The sequence below is a fragment of the Astatotilapia calliptera genome, chromosome 18 (genome assembly GCF_964374335.1).
Source record: "Astatotilapia calliptera chromosome 18, fAstCal68.1, whole genome shotgun sequence".
NCBI lineage: Eukaryota > Metazoa > Chordata > Actinopteri > Cichliformes > Cichlidae > Astatotilapia > Astatotilapia calliptera.
Window position 1 is genome coordinate 36,383,760 of NC_137439.1, and position 16,123 is coordinate 36,399,882.

General features: G+C 44.8%; 2 protein-coding genes across 12 annotated transcripts in view; both read left to right on the forward strand.

The window, feature by feature from the left end:
- LOC113009879 (uncharacterized) overlaps positions 1 to 16,123 on the forward strand; it is a 32,729-nt gene that overhangs the window by 8,007 nt on the left and 8,599 nt on the right. For 8 of the 11 annotated variants that reach the window (XM_080292865.1, XM_080292871.1, XM_080292873.1 and 5 more), the window contains exons 1-4: positions 4,274 to 4,428; positions 5,691 to 5,846; positions 6,407 to 6,451; positions 7,095 to 7,159. In XM_080292865.1, coding sequence (XP_080148991.1) covers positions 4,347 to 4,428; positions 5,691 to 5,846; positions 6,407 to 6,451; positions 7,095 to 7,159 — 348 coding nt within the window. In that variant the 5' untranslated portion in view covers positions 4,274 to 4,346. Of the gene's footprint in view, positions 1 to 4,273; positions 4,429 to 5,690; positions 5,847 to 6,406; positions 6,452 to 7,094; positions 7,160 to 16,123 lie in introns of those variants that run through there. The other 3 variants (XM_080292868.1, XM_080292869.1, XM_080292872.1) reach the window with 3 other exon arrangements.
- LOC145421903 (uncharacterized) lies at positions 14,741 to 15,992 on the forward strand. Its single transcript, XM_080292875.1, has one exon. The coding sequence runs from the start codon at positions 15,219 to 15,221 to the stop codon at positions 15,612 to 15,614; it is 396 nt and encodes a 131-aa protein (XP_080149001.1). The 5' UTR covers positions 14,741 to 15,218; the 3' UTR covers positions 15,615 to 15,992.

Genomic DNA, 16,123 nt, shown 5'->3' on the forward strand with positions numbered 1-16,123 from the left:
TATTCTGTTCTATTCTATTCTGTCCTGTCCTATTGTGTTCTGTTCTGTTCTATTCTATTCTGTTCTATTCTATTCTGTTCTGTTCTGCTTTGTTCTGTCCTGTTCTATTCTGTTTTGTTTTGTTCTGTTCTATTCTGTTCTGCTTTGTTTTGTTCTGTTCTGTTCTATTCTGTTTTGTTTTGTTCTGTTCTATTCTGTTCTGCTTTGTTTTGTTCTGTTCTGTTCTATTCTGTTCATTCTATTCTGTTCTGTCCTGTTCTGTTCTATTCTGTTCTGTTCTGCTTTTTTCTGTCCTGTTCTATTCTGTTCATTCTGTTCTGTTCTGTTCTGTTCTGCTTTGTTCTGTCCTGTTCTATTCTGTTTTGTTTTGTTCTGTTCTATTCTGTTCTGCTTTGTTTTGTTCTGTTCTGTTCTATTCTGTTCTATTCTATTCTGTCCTGTCCTATTGTGTTCTGTTCTGTTCTATTCTGTTCTATTCTATTCTGTTCTGTTCTGCTTTGTTCTGTCCTGTTCTATTCTGTTCATTCTATTCTGTTCTGTCCTGTTCTGTTCTATTCTGTTCTGTTCTGCTTTTTTCTGTCCTGTTCTATTCTGTTCATTCTGTTCTGTTCTATTCTGTTCTGTCCTGTTCTGTTCTATTCTGTTCTATTCTATTCTGTCCTGTCCTATTGTGTTCTGTTCTATTCTATTCTGTTCTATTCTATTCTGTTCTGTTCTGCTTTGTTCTGTCCTGTTCTGTTCTATTCTATTCTGCTTTGTTCTGTCCTGTTCTATTCTGTTTTGTTTTGTTCTATTCAGTTCTGTTCTGTTATATTCTATTCTGTTCATTCTGTTCTATTCTGTTTTGTTTTGTTCTATTCTGTTCTGTTCATTCTGCTTTGTTCTGTCCTGTTCTGTTCTATTCTGTTTTGTTCTGTTCTGTTCTGTTATATTCTAGTCTACTCTATTCTGTTCTATTCTGTTCTATTCTGTTTTGTTCTGTTCTGTTCTGTTATATTCTAGTCTACTCTATTCTGTTCTATTCTGTTCTATTCTATTCTGTTCTGTTTTGTTCTGTTCTGTTCTATTCTGTTCTGTTATATTCTAGTCTACTCTATTCTGTTATATTCTATTCAATTCTGTTCTGTTCTACTTTGGTCTGTCCTGTTCTGTTCTGTTCTATTCTGTTTTGTTTTGTTCTGTTATATTCTGTTATATTCTATTCTATTCTGTTATATTCTATTCAATTCCTTCCTGTTCTATTCTGTTTTTTTTCTGTTATATTCTGTTCTATTCTATTCTGTTATATTCTATTCAATTCTGTCCTGTTCTATTCTATTCTGTTCTATTCTGTTTTGTTCTATTCTATTCTGTTATATTCTATTCTCTTCTGTTATATTCTATTCTGTTCTATTTTGTTCTGTTCTATTCTATTAAATTCTATTCTCTTCATTTATATTCTTTTCTATTCTGTTTTGTTTTGTTTTGTTCTGTTCTATTCTATTCTGTTCTATTTTGTTCTGTTCTATTCTGTTCTATTTTGTTCTGTTCTATTCTATTCTGTTATATTCTATTCTCTTCATTTATATTCTTTTCTATTCTGTTTTGTTTTGTTCTGTTCTATTTTGTTCTGTTCTATTCTATTCTGTTCTATTTTGTTCTGTTCTATTCTATTCTGTTCTATTCTCTTCTGTTATATTCTATTCTGTTCTATTTTGTTCTGTTCTATTCTATTCTGTTATATTCTATTCTCTTCTGTTATATTCTATTTTGTTCTGTTCTATTCTATTCTGTTATATTCTATTCTCTTCTGTTATATTCTATTCTGTTCTATTTTGTTCTGTTCTATTCTATTCTGTTATATTCTATTCTCTTCTGTTATATTCTATTCTGTTCTATTTTGTTCTGTTCTATTCTATTCTGTTATATTCTATTCTCTTCATTTATATTCTAATCTGTTCTATTTTGTTCTGTTCTATTCTATTCTGTTCTATTCTATTCTCTTCATTTATATTCTTTTCTGTTCTGTTCTCTTCTGTTCTATTCTATTCTGTTCTGTTATATTCTATTCTCTTCATTTATATTCTTTTCTGTTTTGTTTTGTTCTGTTCTATTCTGTTCTATTCTATTCTATTCTGTTCTGTTCTGTTCTATTCTGTTATATTCTATTCTCTTCTGTTATATTCTATTCTGTTCTATTTTGTTCTGTTCTATTCTATTCTGTTATATTCTATTCTCTTCTGTTATATTCTATTCTGTTCTATTTTGTTCTGTTCTATTCTATTCTGTTATATTCTATTCTCTTCATTTATATTCTTTTCTGTTCTGTTCTCTTCTGTTCTCTTCTGTTCTATTCTATTCTGTTCTGTTATATTCTATTCTCTTCATTTATATTCTAATCTGTTCTATTTTGTTCTGTTCTATTCTATTCTGTTATATTCTATTCTCTTCATTTATATTCTTTTCTTTTCTGTTTTGTTTTGTTCTGTTCTATTCTATTCTGTTCTATTCTATTCTCTTCTGTTCTATTCTGTTCTGTTCTGTTCTATTCTATTCTGTTCTATTCTATTCTATTCTTTTCTGTTCTGTTCTGTTCTCTTCTGTTCTTTTCTGTTCTGTTCTGCTTGCAGTCACTGGGTAAGGACCTCACGGTGTCGTGACAGTTTTCAACACATTTGCCAAATACAACAATCACTGGATTTCTTGGATTTCTTTGTTCATGATTTGCATTCTGCTGAGGCTGCTTAAAGTTTCTCAGCCCTGAACCAGTTTTCATGTGCAGTATATTGCCGAGCTCTTGTTTCTAAGGTTTTGTGTGTAATTGCTGGTACATGCACTAACTTTAAGCTTCAAACAGGCCGGTTATGTAACAGCACGTTAGCAGGACTTCATTTGTGTCAAAGCCTTTGTGAAAGCTCGTTTTTCCTGTGTTGGCTGTGAGAGTGGCACCTGTGGCTCACTCGGTGAAGTTATGTGGGGTTGCTCCTGCCTCGGGTGGAGAAACGATCTGATAAATTGCTGACGTAGCTTAACTGTGCAGCTGGGAAGAGGGCTGTGTTTTCCAAAGACACAATGCAGCATGCCTGCTTGGTGAAAAACAAACAGAAAGCCCAACATTCTTTTATTTTGGTAGACTTCATTGTTAAAGACAAATATTCATTAACTTAACAAATGTGCACTAAAGTTTATAAAGGAGTCTTTATGGGGCTTCCATTTAAACATAAGATCTACTTCATTTACCATGTGGTAGGGACCTGGGCCGTCGTAGTGTAAGGATATCCTCCAACAATCAGGCGATCCCTGTAAGAAGCAACGACAACAGCGGAGAAAGCTCAGGCAGAACCAGGCTCAGGGAGGGGCTGTAATGTGCTGCCACCAGCTGTGGGTGAGGACAAGACAAGTACGGGAGACAGGTCAAAACATGCATTATGGGAGAGAGTGCGAGAGTGAATGAAGCTTTTTAATCAACAGCCTGATGATTGTTGAAACCTTTGACAAATGTAACCCTCCCTGATAGACGCTGCTCACAACACGGTGTTTCTTTACCTTGGCTCTAGCTCAGCAAACTGGGACTGTTGTGGAGGCCACACCAAGTTTGGATCCATTATAGTTTGAATTTGTCAATGTTTAAGTTCTCAGACATAAAAAAGCAAAGTTAGTATTTGGTGGGGCTTTATTTGGACATGTTACAGTAGCACAAACCAACTGAAACCAGTTTATGAGAAAAACAAGCCTCCTGATGATTGACCGTGACTGATGGTGCTGCACGCTGTGTTCATCTGTAGCGTCTGGAACCCCCTCAGTTCATGGCAGAGATGTTTGATCTGAGTCCATGCTGATGGTTGGAGTTTCATCTCATTTTAACCAACAAGCCCGTGATTGGTGAAGTGGTTTGTTCCCAGTTACATGCAGTGGCACAAATGTCTCTTCATGTAGTTACGTGTTTGTTACGTGTGTGACATGTTGCAGCTGTCTGCTCTGACATCCTTCCAGGACCTTGTTTTACTGCTGCTGTAAGAATACTGAAGGTGCAGTCGGCAGGTGCACCCTGCAAAGTAAACATGGAGGATTTTAAAGTTCACAATATCAGGCAGGGAGCGTTTAAATAATGTCCTCCCCTCTCTGTGCGAGGGCCAGCTGGTTTAACAGCACTATTAATAGCTGTGTATGACCTCTAGAAGCCATATCGTCTCAGAGAGAAGAATGGCACGCATGATGACGCTGGATGAGCAACAGAAAGAAAGCCAGTAAACAGAGAGAGAGGGCAGGGCCACATAGAGGGAGCGGCTGAGCTGATATTCGCCGTCGCTGGGCTGCACGCTTCTTTTTGGCCAGTTAACCTCCTGTTGGTCCACCATACGCCATAGATGGGTGATCCAGTGACCCTGGAGTCTGCCGCCTCTCCTGGTGTTACAGCAGTGCCCGCAGTGCTAGCTGCAGAAAACCAAGGTGAGGCTATCGAATACCAAGCAGCATGGCCTGGGTGGACGAGTATTTAATACCTGCTGGAGGAGCGAGTGTTCAGTCAGTGTCCAGGTTTAACATCCAGGTGTGTTACGATGCTGTGATCCAGATGTGTGACTGAGTGAGAGCTTCTTCTAACACGTAGTCACGCCTTTGCTGCTGCTGCCTGCTGTGAGTTAGATTTACACTCCCAGCTGCAATCATGCCCACGTATGGATTCATCCAGAAACACACAAACGTCTGCAGAGGAAAAGATGATGTCACAGCACAGGTTGGATGAGTTGGGGACCTGGCATGTTTCAGGTGTGCAGAGGAAGGAGGTTTGACCTAGCATGTAGCGGACTTTAGCACCTGTTCGTTCTCTCTGCCACCATGTTCTCACAGCGAGCGTGTCTTTGTCACTCCAAGAATAGATCCTTGGCTACACTCTACTGTCCCAGCACCACATACACGGCACTGGCACAGTAATGTCCTCAAATGATTTCAGATTATTTACACCAGGGAAATGTGACTGCTGTGGAAAATGCACCGTCAGAAATCTGAGGGTGCGAGTGATTCACAGCCTCAGGAAGAGAGAAGAACTCTGAATCTGATCGATTTACTGCAGAGCAGCAGAATCAGGCCCTGATCCACTCACACAAGCTTTCTTTGAAGGGTCAGATCTGCTGTTTGTTTCCTCTGAGTGGACACACAGTGGTGGGAGGGGTGAAAGGGCATGGTGTCCAAACACCTGAACTATGTGGTGACCTCCTGGAAATAAGGGTGGAGCTAAAATCTGCTTTTTTTTCCCCCCCCCTTTCTTTTTTTAAGCAACATTCTGGTTCACGCTCCACAGCAGCCCGCAGTGTGGGGGCCCGGCGGCGCCCAGTGTGGGGGGCCGTGCGGCGCCCAGTGTGGGCATCCTGTGGGGGCGTGTTTCCTGGGATTAAGCATGCTCAGAGTTTCAAAGTGAGGGCAGTTTATGGATGTACGTCCAAAGCTCAGACTGTCCTCAACATTTCTTTGAACACTTCGTCCTGCAGGTGTGTTCACGCTGTGCAGTTGGGCTTCATAAACACACAGGAGGACTTCAAGCTCCTCGCTGTGTTCACTGCTGTTTCGTCGCTCTCATCATTAGTCACACTTGTAACTCTAAAGTAGCATTAAGGTCAATGTACTTCAACTTCTATTTCAATGTTCTGAGTGTGTAAAGGAAAAGTTTGTGAGGGCCACAGCTGAACCTGACATCACGTGTGTTGTCTTTCCAGATGGTGCTAAAAGCCAGCCGTCTAACAAGAATGGGAAGAAGGCCGACTCCAGTGGCAGCAGCTTCTTCACCTGGTTCATCGTGTTGGCCCTGCTGGGCGTCTGGACGTCTGTAGCTGTGGTCTACTTTGACCTGGTTGACTATCAGGGAGTTCTTGGTGGGTAACCCCCCCCCCCCCCCCCACACACACACACACACACACACACACACACACACGCCTAGAGGAACTTCCTGGGAAGGTGTGGCAGTAACCAGTTTGGCTTTTGTTGTCATCTGTCCACAGACTACGCCTAAAGTAAACCTCCACCTGCAATAAGAACCAGTCTAACTGTCGTTACCGGAGCATTAAATTCAGACCAGCAGTTATTACTAGTGAGCCTCAGTCTGCTGCTGTCTCAACACTTTAAACCAAATACTTTGGTGAACAGCCTGCCAGTCACATTAAAGCCAGTCAGATGAAATGAAGCTTGTAATGGTTGCATCTAACACAGCAGCATTTCTGTAAGTTAGCTTAAAGCTAGGTGCAGACTTTGCCTGCTGAGCCACGCGTGTAGAGGACGGCTGAAGCTGCTGCAGCCTGCCTGTCTTTGACCACAGCCGCCTGCATTAATGATAAATGGTCCATTCTTGTGTGTATGAAATGTGATTGTGTTTTATCTCTTAACCCTGTCTTTGTTACATTATGTGTGTTTTATTATTTGTTTGTTTTGCATGCAGATAAGGCTAAGGGCTTACAAATTAACCTGTCTGAAGCATTGCAAGGTAAAAACCCATAATGTATATTCTGCATATGTGAACAAAAATGTCTGTTGTCACACACACTGTTTGCAGAGCCCTGAGTCGTGTAGTGTTTGGCAGGAACATCTGCAGCGCTACACACATCCACAAACACTACGTATGCAGTTCAACACGCCCTTATAGTCGACCTAAACTGGCACCTCTGTGTACAGTGACACGCTTCATGTAGCACTCAGCAGCTGTAGAGAAAGGTGGAGTGAAGGCAGCCAAGCTGCCACACAGGCTGGAGGCTCGTCCCTAACCCTTGGTCACTAAGGACACATATGTAAGCAACAAGTTGGCTGTGGTCGGTGGAGGAGTGCACAGCCTTGCAGCGTTGGTTCCTGAGTGTGATTCAGCTGGTGTGACTGGTGTGGTCACACTGGTCTCCAGCTGCAGTGTTCATGTATGATCTTAGAAACGCAGGCATCATGTAGGAGCAGTGGTTGGTAAACTGTCTTTCTCTAAAGGAAGCATTGTTACACCCATGTTTGACTTTAATACATTTGCCTTTAAAGTCATTTCTATATCATGATATACAGTTAGAATAATTACAGTAAGCACATGTTTAATGTACACGTATGAGAATTTGTCTAAGTGTGTCTAACTGTGTTTGCTGCTGCTGTAGGTAAACTGGTGGCGTACGACACAGACGGCGACGGAGATTTCGATGTCGAGGACGCAAAAGTTCTGCTAGGCAAGTTGATCAAACTACGATTCACAGCTGTTGTCTCTGTCACAACTACAACAAAAGGAATATTATCATCACAACATCTGCTTACCAGCTGTGATGGCTTTGTGTTTGTGAAGTAGACAAAATGCTAGTTTGGGTTTCTTTTGCATGGCTCACTCATTAGAAACAAGAACTCAGAGCTCCCTGTTTGGCTTTTATTCCAACATGAACATCTGAATGGCCTCAAACACTGGCTAATGCAGTCTAAAGCTTAGCTCTCTACATGAAAAGGTAGCTGCTCGGCCAACCAGGCAGCTTGTAGAGGCTGAATGGAGGCTCGTCACCGTCGGGTATCTAAGAGGGCGTTACTGTTCTTTATTCGCTCACGCAACAGGTTCCTTTAAGGAGCTTTTGTGGTGCTCAGCCTGGACACAGGCAGCATGTGTCTGTTTCAGGAGTCATCTGTAGACACTTCAGGGTTATCTGAGTCCCTTTGTTGGGTCTCTGAGCAGCTTGGCAGATTTTGCAGCTGGTGCATAATATTCGAAGGGAATTTGGGATTTCAGCACTTTCATCATGTCAGCAGACGAACTAGATGAGTCTTAGTGCTGCTTTGGCCTCTGGAGCAGGAAAACGGTGTAAGGCAACTAAGCTGTTTCATCTTATGTGCCCGCTCCAGTCTTTTGGAAATCATAATGTATTCTGTCGTCGCTACATTGGGATAACCCATATTTAAGTTTCAGAGCATCTCCCCTGTTGCCCCCTTCACCATCCACATTTCCACTATTCTGAGACACGTTCTAATTTGTTCACTGGATTTTGAAAATGTAAGAGAACGTGGTAGTGGTGTGTGTTTGCGGGCAGGAGGGACAGAAAACACACAAGTTTAAAAAACATGTAGTTATCCCAGTTGGGCTTCATCCAATCAGCACAGGTGCAGAGTAAAGAAGGTCAGACACCAACTAGGGAGCCTCAGCAGGACAAACAATCCTGATGTAGCAGGTGTATCAGAGAAGATCAGGAGAGTCTTCTCCAAGCACGGCATCCCAGCGCACTTCAGACCCAGCCACGCACTCACACACAACCTGGTTCATCCCAAACACAAGCTAGCAACACAGTGTGTGCTGTGAAGTGCAGCAAGGAGTGCGCAGACCTCTGCAATGGATCCACTGCATCAATGCACTGGAGCCGCTGCATCAATGCACTGGAGCCGCTGCATCAATGCACTGGATCCACTGCATCAATGCAACGGAGCCGCTGCATCAATGCACTGGAGCCACCTCGACATGACGAGACTCGGCTGTACATGTGCACCTAAAGGTCAAAGGTCACTCTTTGGAGGATGCCAGTGTTCACAGATTGACAGTAAAAGAGAACATCTGTGTCCACTGTGACCGACCGTGGTTGTGGTTTATCACAGCGACTGTCTGCCGCCTGCACTGCAGCCTCAGCCCTCACTCACATCTTGGTCAGGTGATCTCAGCAGGTCACGTGACAGGATGGGGCGAGGTCTCACAGTGGTTTCGCCCAAAGCCTCTGGATGTAATGACCAAACCTTTTTCCACATCTTGGCTCATGTGATGAGGCACATGACGAATGGTGGGTCAATGAGAAGCTGCTGAGGGACGACGCCCACTACCCACCGGGGGCTCCCACTGTTGGTTTTAGAACTGAACGAGTCTCTCGGATAAGAAGGGAACATCTCCAGGTTCACTTGTCTTCATCTCGGAAGACAATCGGATGGTTGCCGGTTCGAGCCCTGGCTTGGACAGTCTCGGTCGTTGTGTCCTTGGGCAAGACACTTCACCCGTTGCCTACTGGTGGTGGTCAGAGGGCCCGGTGGCGCCAGTGTCCGGCAGCCTCGCCTCTGTCAGTGCGCCCCAGGGTGGCTGTGGCTACAATGTAGCTGCCATCACCAGTGTGTGAATGTGTGTGTGAATGGGTGGATGACTGGATATGTAAAGCGCTTTGGGGTCCTTAGGGACTAGTAAAGCGCTATATAAATACAGGCCATTTACCATCTGAAGCTGTTAAAACTACCAGAACCTTGACGATGACCATCCTTCTTCTTCATGGGGATGTTTTATCCCCCTTTTATCTGTGTGGAAATAAATCCTCCATGTGTCAGATCGGCCCCCTCAGAGTCATCAGTGATCATTGGACTTCACATGAACCCTGACCCCGGGTCTTCATCCTAAGGATCACATTAAAGCCACAGTAGATCTGTTCATTTGCACCAAAGCAGAAATCTGACACCAGGACACCAAATGCACGTAAGACTTGACTGGTGTCTGAAACTGTGGTTGCCTTTGTTTGTGGCTACATGCTGTCTAACCCTAAATGAGGGTGATTGTGGTAAAGGCTTCCCAGGTCTCACCCTGCTGTGTGCAGGCTCTCTCATTAGTACACATGTATACAGTATTAGAAGCCGAGGAGGACAGCCCGACACATTTTAAACATGTGGTATTCATGCCTGAACAAGCTTTTATGGCCTTGTTCATACTTGGACAGATGTGTGGGGGCGTGTGTGGTCCTGGGCCATCTGCCTCCACATGACCTCTGCTCAGTGCTCTCATTACTTCCTGTAGTTGTCGACATGTCTCAGGTTATTGTGTTGCTGTTGGAGATGCAGCACTGTGACAACTCTGGTTCCAAAGCTGAAGCTGTTTCATTAGAGAAGCTTTCCCACAGAAAGCCAGCGTCAGTGCTCCCTCTCCTCCTCTGGGCTATCTGCACATGATGAGCATGCAGCACGAGTTTCTGATCTTTAAAGAGTGCACGTCTAAACCAGTAGATGACGTGTTGTTCTGCAGTCATGTGCAGACAGCCTGGCTTTGCTGATAAAGTCTGATTCCCTTGCTGTCTAACCTGCAAACTTCTCTGACCTTCTCCTGTTGTTTCCTCTCTTTCCTCCTGCACATCTTTTTCCTTCATTTGGTTTCACACTCTCCTTTTTCTTAGTTTTGTCACCACTTCCTTTCTCTCCTTCACTCCCACGTTTTGCTCCTCAACTTTCCTCCCATCCTCCCCGCCCCCCCTCATTTGCGTAGGCCTGTCCAGTGAGGGCGATGGTCAGGGTGAATCCCAGGTTCTGGATTGGTTAGAAGAAGTGGAGGAGGGCGGCTCTGATTGGTTAAACGGGTTCTTCACGTTCCTGTATGGACTGATAAATCCGCTGGAGCCGCTGGAGGAAGAGGAGGGTGAACACACTGCCTCAGGAAGAGCAAAGGATGTGCAGGAAGAGGATGAGGAGGATGAGAACGAGGAAGCGGTCAGAGGAAGACGACAAGCGAAAGACGATGGAAATCAGGGGCAGAAGATTGTGATTGTTGGCCTCCATAACCAATAGCCTCGGATTCCTGATAAATGTGTTGATCTGTGATCTGAGGGCCCATGCAGGAGCCAGAGCCATGGTGTCAGTATGTTTGGTAGATTTTACACAGCTAGGAAACGTTGGATCACCTCGTCTCCAGCCTGGCTGTGTCCACACCCAAGTTTCATCCTCTGTGACCGGAACAAACTCGGTTCTGGTTTCAAACTGAGGAGAAACTCTTTCTGTTGTTCTGGATACTCAGGAGCACTTTTAGAAGTGGGCGAGTACACTGAGTGCACAGCACTGTTGGCAGCAGCCAATGGCTGTGTGAGATTACACAAAATGCACTCGGACAGCGGCTCACGTGTCCCTCACATGGTCTAACAGTCACTGGTTTAATTTAAACGGCATGAATTAAACCAACAATTGCCCTCATTATGGTTTTGGACCTGCTCAACACATAACCATGTTAATGGGAGTCAGGAAGTGCAGGAAGAGTCCATCAGGTGATCTCAAGCCACAGCCTCATCGTCCTACGTTTGCTGACTGCGTCTTCGTGGCGTCCTGACTGTAGCTGTCAGATATCGTCGCACCCACGTTCTCTGTGCAGCCACCACCAGCACTCATCACCTTATTAATGATTATGTTTCTGTAACATTGGGCACACACCCATCAGGTTTCATACACCTTTGGGTGCAAGTGAGCTAGCTTCAGGTGGGCCCTGCTAGCAGTACAGCTCAGTATCACAGCATCACTTCAGCACATTCATAGATGGAGCTGATCAGGCTGCTCCGAGCTGGAAATCCAAGTGAGGGAATTTCCCAGATCAAACTGGGAAATTCCAACTTTGAATTTGGATCTAGAACACACTTGGTGCTATTGGTTAGTGGGACTAAAGGACGCGCTACCTCCAGCAGGTACTCCAGCTGTGTAACAGGTACACATCTGTGCAGATGTCAAACTTCAGCTAACATGAAACATGCAGCTCCATGCAGCCTTTGGTCGGACTGCAGTTCTTCTTCATGAAGCCTCCACACAGTTCACACTTATTAAAGACACACGTGCATGAAATAAGAGGCTCGTCCCTGGATGTTGTTGACTCCATCATGTATGCAGGTTACATGTTAATAAGAACATTTTGGTAGTTACGTGTTTGTTAAACTGCCTTTGTCCAACTGTAGGTTGCCATGTTTGTCTTTAAGCCCTTGTTGCACTCAGCAGTGTCACATTTCGTTCTGTCCACCTCCTCGTCTCCTTTACTCCATAATAAAGAAAAGTGTTTCAGCGACCAGCAGTTGTGAGTTGACACCAATAAAGCGTTTGTTGGGACAGTGTACATGTGCAAGTTCATGCTGTAGGTAACAGTTTGTGTGACTAATGCAGGCAAACGTGTTTGTTTGCAGCTGAATCGACTAATATCAGCCACAAGCTTCGAGATGTGAAACCCACATTTGCTGTATCGACTCGTGCATGTGTGTGTAAGTGTGTTAACGCGCCTGCACTGAACATGATGAATGAAACAGGCTCTTCCTGCTCCGGGGAGGACACACTTCAACTTTGGCATGTGAGACCGACTCACATCCTCAATGCTGTCAAAGCACAAAAACCGTCTGTGACCCAGACGCGAGTGCAGAGCAGGTAGCGTCTCACCTCTTTGCTGTTAGCCGCCGGGCCTGGACCCATCGCCGTGTGTCCACCAACATGCTGAAGATGACTAATGTGGAGCTTCAGCTCACACCTGGAGTGCTTTTTGTAGCTCAACAGTTTCTGAATTTTCAAAATAAAAGTGTGGAATAGTTAAAAATAATAAACTATAAAATGTTCTTAGCAGTCAGCAATATATTAGCCCACCTAAGTTAATTATAAACACTGTGTGTGCAGAATAAGTTCATAAGTAATAAATATGAGCTGAGCTTTGTTCCAGTGATGTTGGAAATAAGGTGACGAGCTACAGCTGTCTCGCTCAGGTCAGAACAGGAAAGTGGAGTTTAATTCTTATTCATGAATTAGAACATATATATATGTACAAATTCTATGTTTGAATGAATTTATCAATTCATGGATTTCAGCAATCGTGTTATTTGGTGTCCAGCCCTTTGCTTGATGCGTCCGAGTCGGCCTGGTCTCTGACAGAAAGTGTCCACCGCTGCTGTAACGAGTGAACTTGGAAACCAGACTGTTCCTGCTCCCTCGTGCAGCCTAACGGTCAGAATATAGTCAGTAATCCTCTGTGTGATACGTGACTTTGTGCAGATGTCAGTGCATTTACAACTTCAGGTACCCAAACAAAATAATCAGTAACAGGAAGTTTACTTCCAATACTTCCTTTTTCTGTGCTGTTGGGTGATTTTCAGACCGTAGATTGTGAGTCAGTCTGGGCAGCAGCAGGAATCGATTAAAAACTACTACAGGTTCTTTTGTCAGCTGTTGTTCTTACACTGCCTAACAGTGACCTGTGAGTTCAGTCTTTGTTTCACTGAAACATGTCCACTCTGACCAGTTCACTCCCTCTGTGCTTACTGGGCCACTAAGTATTCACTCCTGCTCCAGTGTTTACCTCAGAATAGACTCAGTATATCACTGTCAGCTATCAGAACTGGCCTGTGGTCAATGCTGTAGATGCTAATGTTGGTTAAACATCCTTTCTTTTTGGCTAACATCAGTACTGTTAGACATCATACACAAGTTACTATCATGGAGCATATCAGCTAGCTCCAGACAGATTGTTGGCTAGCAATAATGTTAGCAAGCAGGGCACATTTAGTTGGCTAGTAGTAACTTAGCTCATAGATGGTCAGTGTGTTTCTAGCTTTAGCTGTCCGTCTGTTACGTTGCCAGACTTATCCTGGAGTCCACTCTGGGAATGAAGTAGAATTCAACTTTATTGTCATTGCACATGTAGAGGAAAGGGCTCATCACACAGCCTTGTGGTGCACAGGTGTTCATTGTGATGGTAGATGAGCAGCGGTTATCCAGCCGGACATGTTGGGGGCGGTTGGTCAGGAAGTCCAGTAACCATTTGCAGATGAGGGAACTGATGCCCAGGTCTGTCAGTTTCCTGATGAGTTGTGAGGGGTGGATTGTATTGAACGCTGAACTGAAGTCTATAAACAGCATTCTGGCGTAGGTGTTGTTGTTGTCCAGGTGTGAGAGGACAGAGTGCAGTGCGATGGAGACTGCATCCTCTGTGCTCCTGTTCCGGCGGTATGCGAAGTGGGGGGGAGACAGGATTTGAAGTGTGCTAGGACCAGCTGCTCTAAGCACTTAGTGATGATGGGGGTGAGTGCTACTGGGCGGTAGTCATTGAGGTAGATGGGTTGGAGTTTTTGGGTATCGGGACGATGGAGGTGGATTTGAAGCAGGCCGGTACCACAGCGTGGGCCAAGGACAGATTGAATATGTCTGTGAGCACTCCTGCAAACTCCCCAGAACACGCTCTGAGAACACGCCCGGGGATGCCATCGGGACCTGCAGCCTTGATCCTGCTCAGCACCGCTCCTACATCGGTGGGGGAGAGAGTCAGAGGTTGGTGGTCCGGCGTCACGTCTGCTTTGGTTGTGGTTGTGGGGTTCCCTCGCTCAAAACGAGCATAAAAGTTGTTGAGCTCGTTGAGGAAGGAGACATCAGAGGATGCGGGGGAGGGTTTGGTGGTCCTGTAGTCTGTAGACGTGAGCTCACTAGCTAATGTTAATAAACTGGTTCATGCTCAGTGTTGTGGATAACTGGCTAAGGTTAGCTTAGCTTGCTAATGTTGTCTCTTGCTCCATGCTTTGAATGTCTCGTCAGTGTTTGTTATGTTGTCCTTACTTGGAGGGTTGTTGTGATGTTTGTGTCGGTCTTTTCGGACACTTGGTATCGCTGTCACCCTGCAGGGCAGGCAGGAGCTGTAGACGCCATGCAGAAGTCTCACACTGATACCGCAGGTGAACAGATTCAGACTGGTCCTCACTACACCTGTTTGTCTTCCCTGTGCTGCACATGAAAGTGTTGCTGTTATAGCATGGCTGTGAATTCACACTCAGCACTGATTACAGTGAGATAAAGTTGAATCTATTTTTGATGTCTAGCATAATTCCAAGGCAGGTGAGGTCAGGTGTGCTTCAAGCAGCTTTGGTGGGCTGTGGATCGTTTCAAACGGTCCGTAAAGTGCAAACGCTGTAGGTCCAACTTAAACTGTTACAATTAAAAGCATTGCAGCACCATGACTTTGATCTTGTTTGTGTGTAACATCAGATGAAAAACCTGGATGTGCGCCTGGGGGAGGAGCTAAGAAAGGTATCGATGTGCAGCTGCATGCATGAAGCTGTGCTGTGTTGCAGTGTGGGTCAGACTGATCAATGAAATTTGAGCTACTCAGCTGTTTGTGGTCATTAGAGCATGTGTTTATTGGATTAACAAACTAAAATCCTGCAGATACGTGTTGATACGTTGGTGCTCGATTATCAAAGCTAGCCTGTGGTAATGCATCTGTAAGAAGCTGCTCGAGTTCCTGTTTTCATCTGAATATTAACAAAGAATATAATACTGCTCGTTCCTCAGAGGGGAGCATGAGAGGCGGCGTGCCTGAGACAGATGTTCCTAATGCCATGCTCGTGCTGGCCTGCTGTGTGGTGACCTCTGATAACAGAGTGAGTCTGAGCATGGCTCTTCCTGTAATGAGTTTTTAATGACTATCACCATCATCTACTCCAGAAAGCTCTCCAAAGAATGTGGGCTCGAAGCTCCGAGAGGCTCTAAAGCAGCAGGTCGCCATCATCCATGAACGCATGGAGGCCAAGAAGCTCGCCAAACTGGCTCTGGCTGAAGTCCGAGAGCTCCTAGCCAAAGAGGAGCAGGAGAAGGAGCTCGAGATGGGGAGGAAGGAGATGTCAGCCAGGGTGAAGGAGAGGGTGGCTATGAGGCTGAAGGAGGAGGAGGACAGGCTGGAGAAAGAAGAGATGGAGAGGGCTCTGGAGAAGCTACGAAAAGAAAAAGCAAAAGGGACAGATGAGGAGGAGGGAGGGGAGAAGAGGATAAAGAAAGGAGCGGAAAAAGACGAGAAGCCTGAGAAAAAGGAGGAGGGGCAGGGAAAGAAAGAACGGGAGGAGGCAGGCAAAGAGTCTGCAGCTGAAAAGAGAAAGAAGACTAAGGCAGAGAAACCTGACAAAGGGAAAGTCGAGTAGTGCTCAAACACAGTCACATGATGCTGAGTATCTGCTCACAGCGGCTGGAGCCACAAACATCATTCACTGCTTCTTCTATTCAGTCAGGCCGTGTGCCTGTAGTTTAGTCTGCACTGCTGCTGTTAACCTCACATAGTTCAGCTGCTTGTCTGCAATAAGGACAGTCAGCACCTACTGTGAGCTGGTCCTGCAGACGAGCAGGGACCAGGTCACGCAGCGTCGTGTCTGTGTGTGTGTGTGTGTGTGTCTGTGTGTGTGTGTGTGTGTGTGTGTCTGTGTGTGTCGTACTGCAAAATGCAAGTCTCCCCTGAGTTTAGAGAAGTTTGTGTAACTGTAACAAACGTTGTCGTTGGTCAATAAAGAGTCTGGGTCCTTGTAGTCTCACTGTTTTAAAGGTGAAAGCAAACGCTTGTCTGTGGATTTGTAAGAGGTCAAAGGTCAAGAAGTCAGTGTGAGGAGAGCATACTGGACACATTAGAAGTGTGCTCAAAAAGGACGACATGTTTCCC

Bases quoted from the DNA above. Each gene is read 5' to 3' on its own strand.
- LOC145421903 (XM_080292875.1), top strand. From the start codon at position 15,219: ATGGAGGCCAAGAAGCTCGCCAAACTGGCTCTGGCTGAAGTCCGAGAG.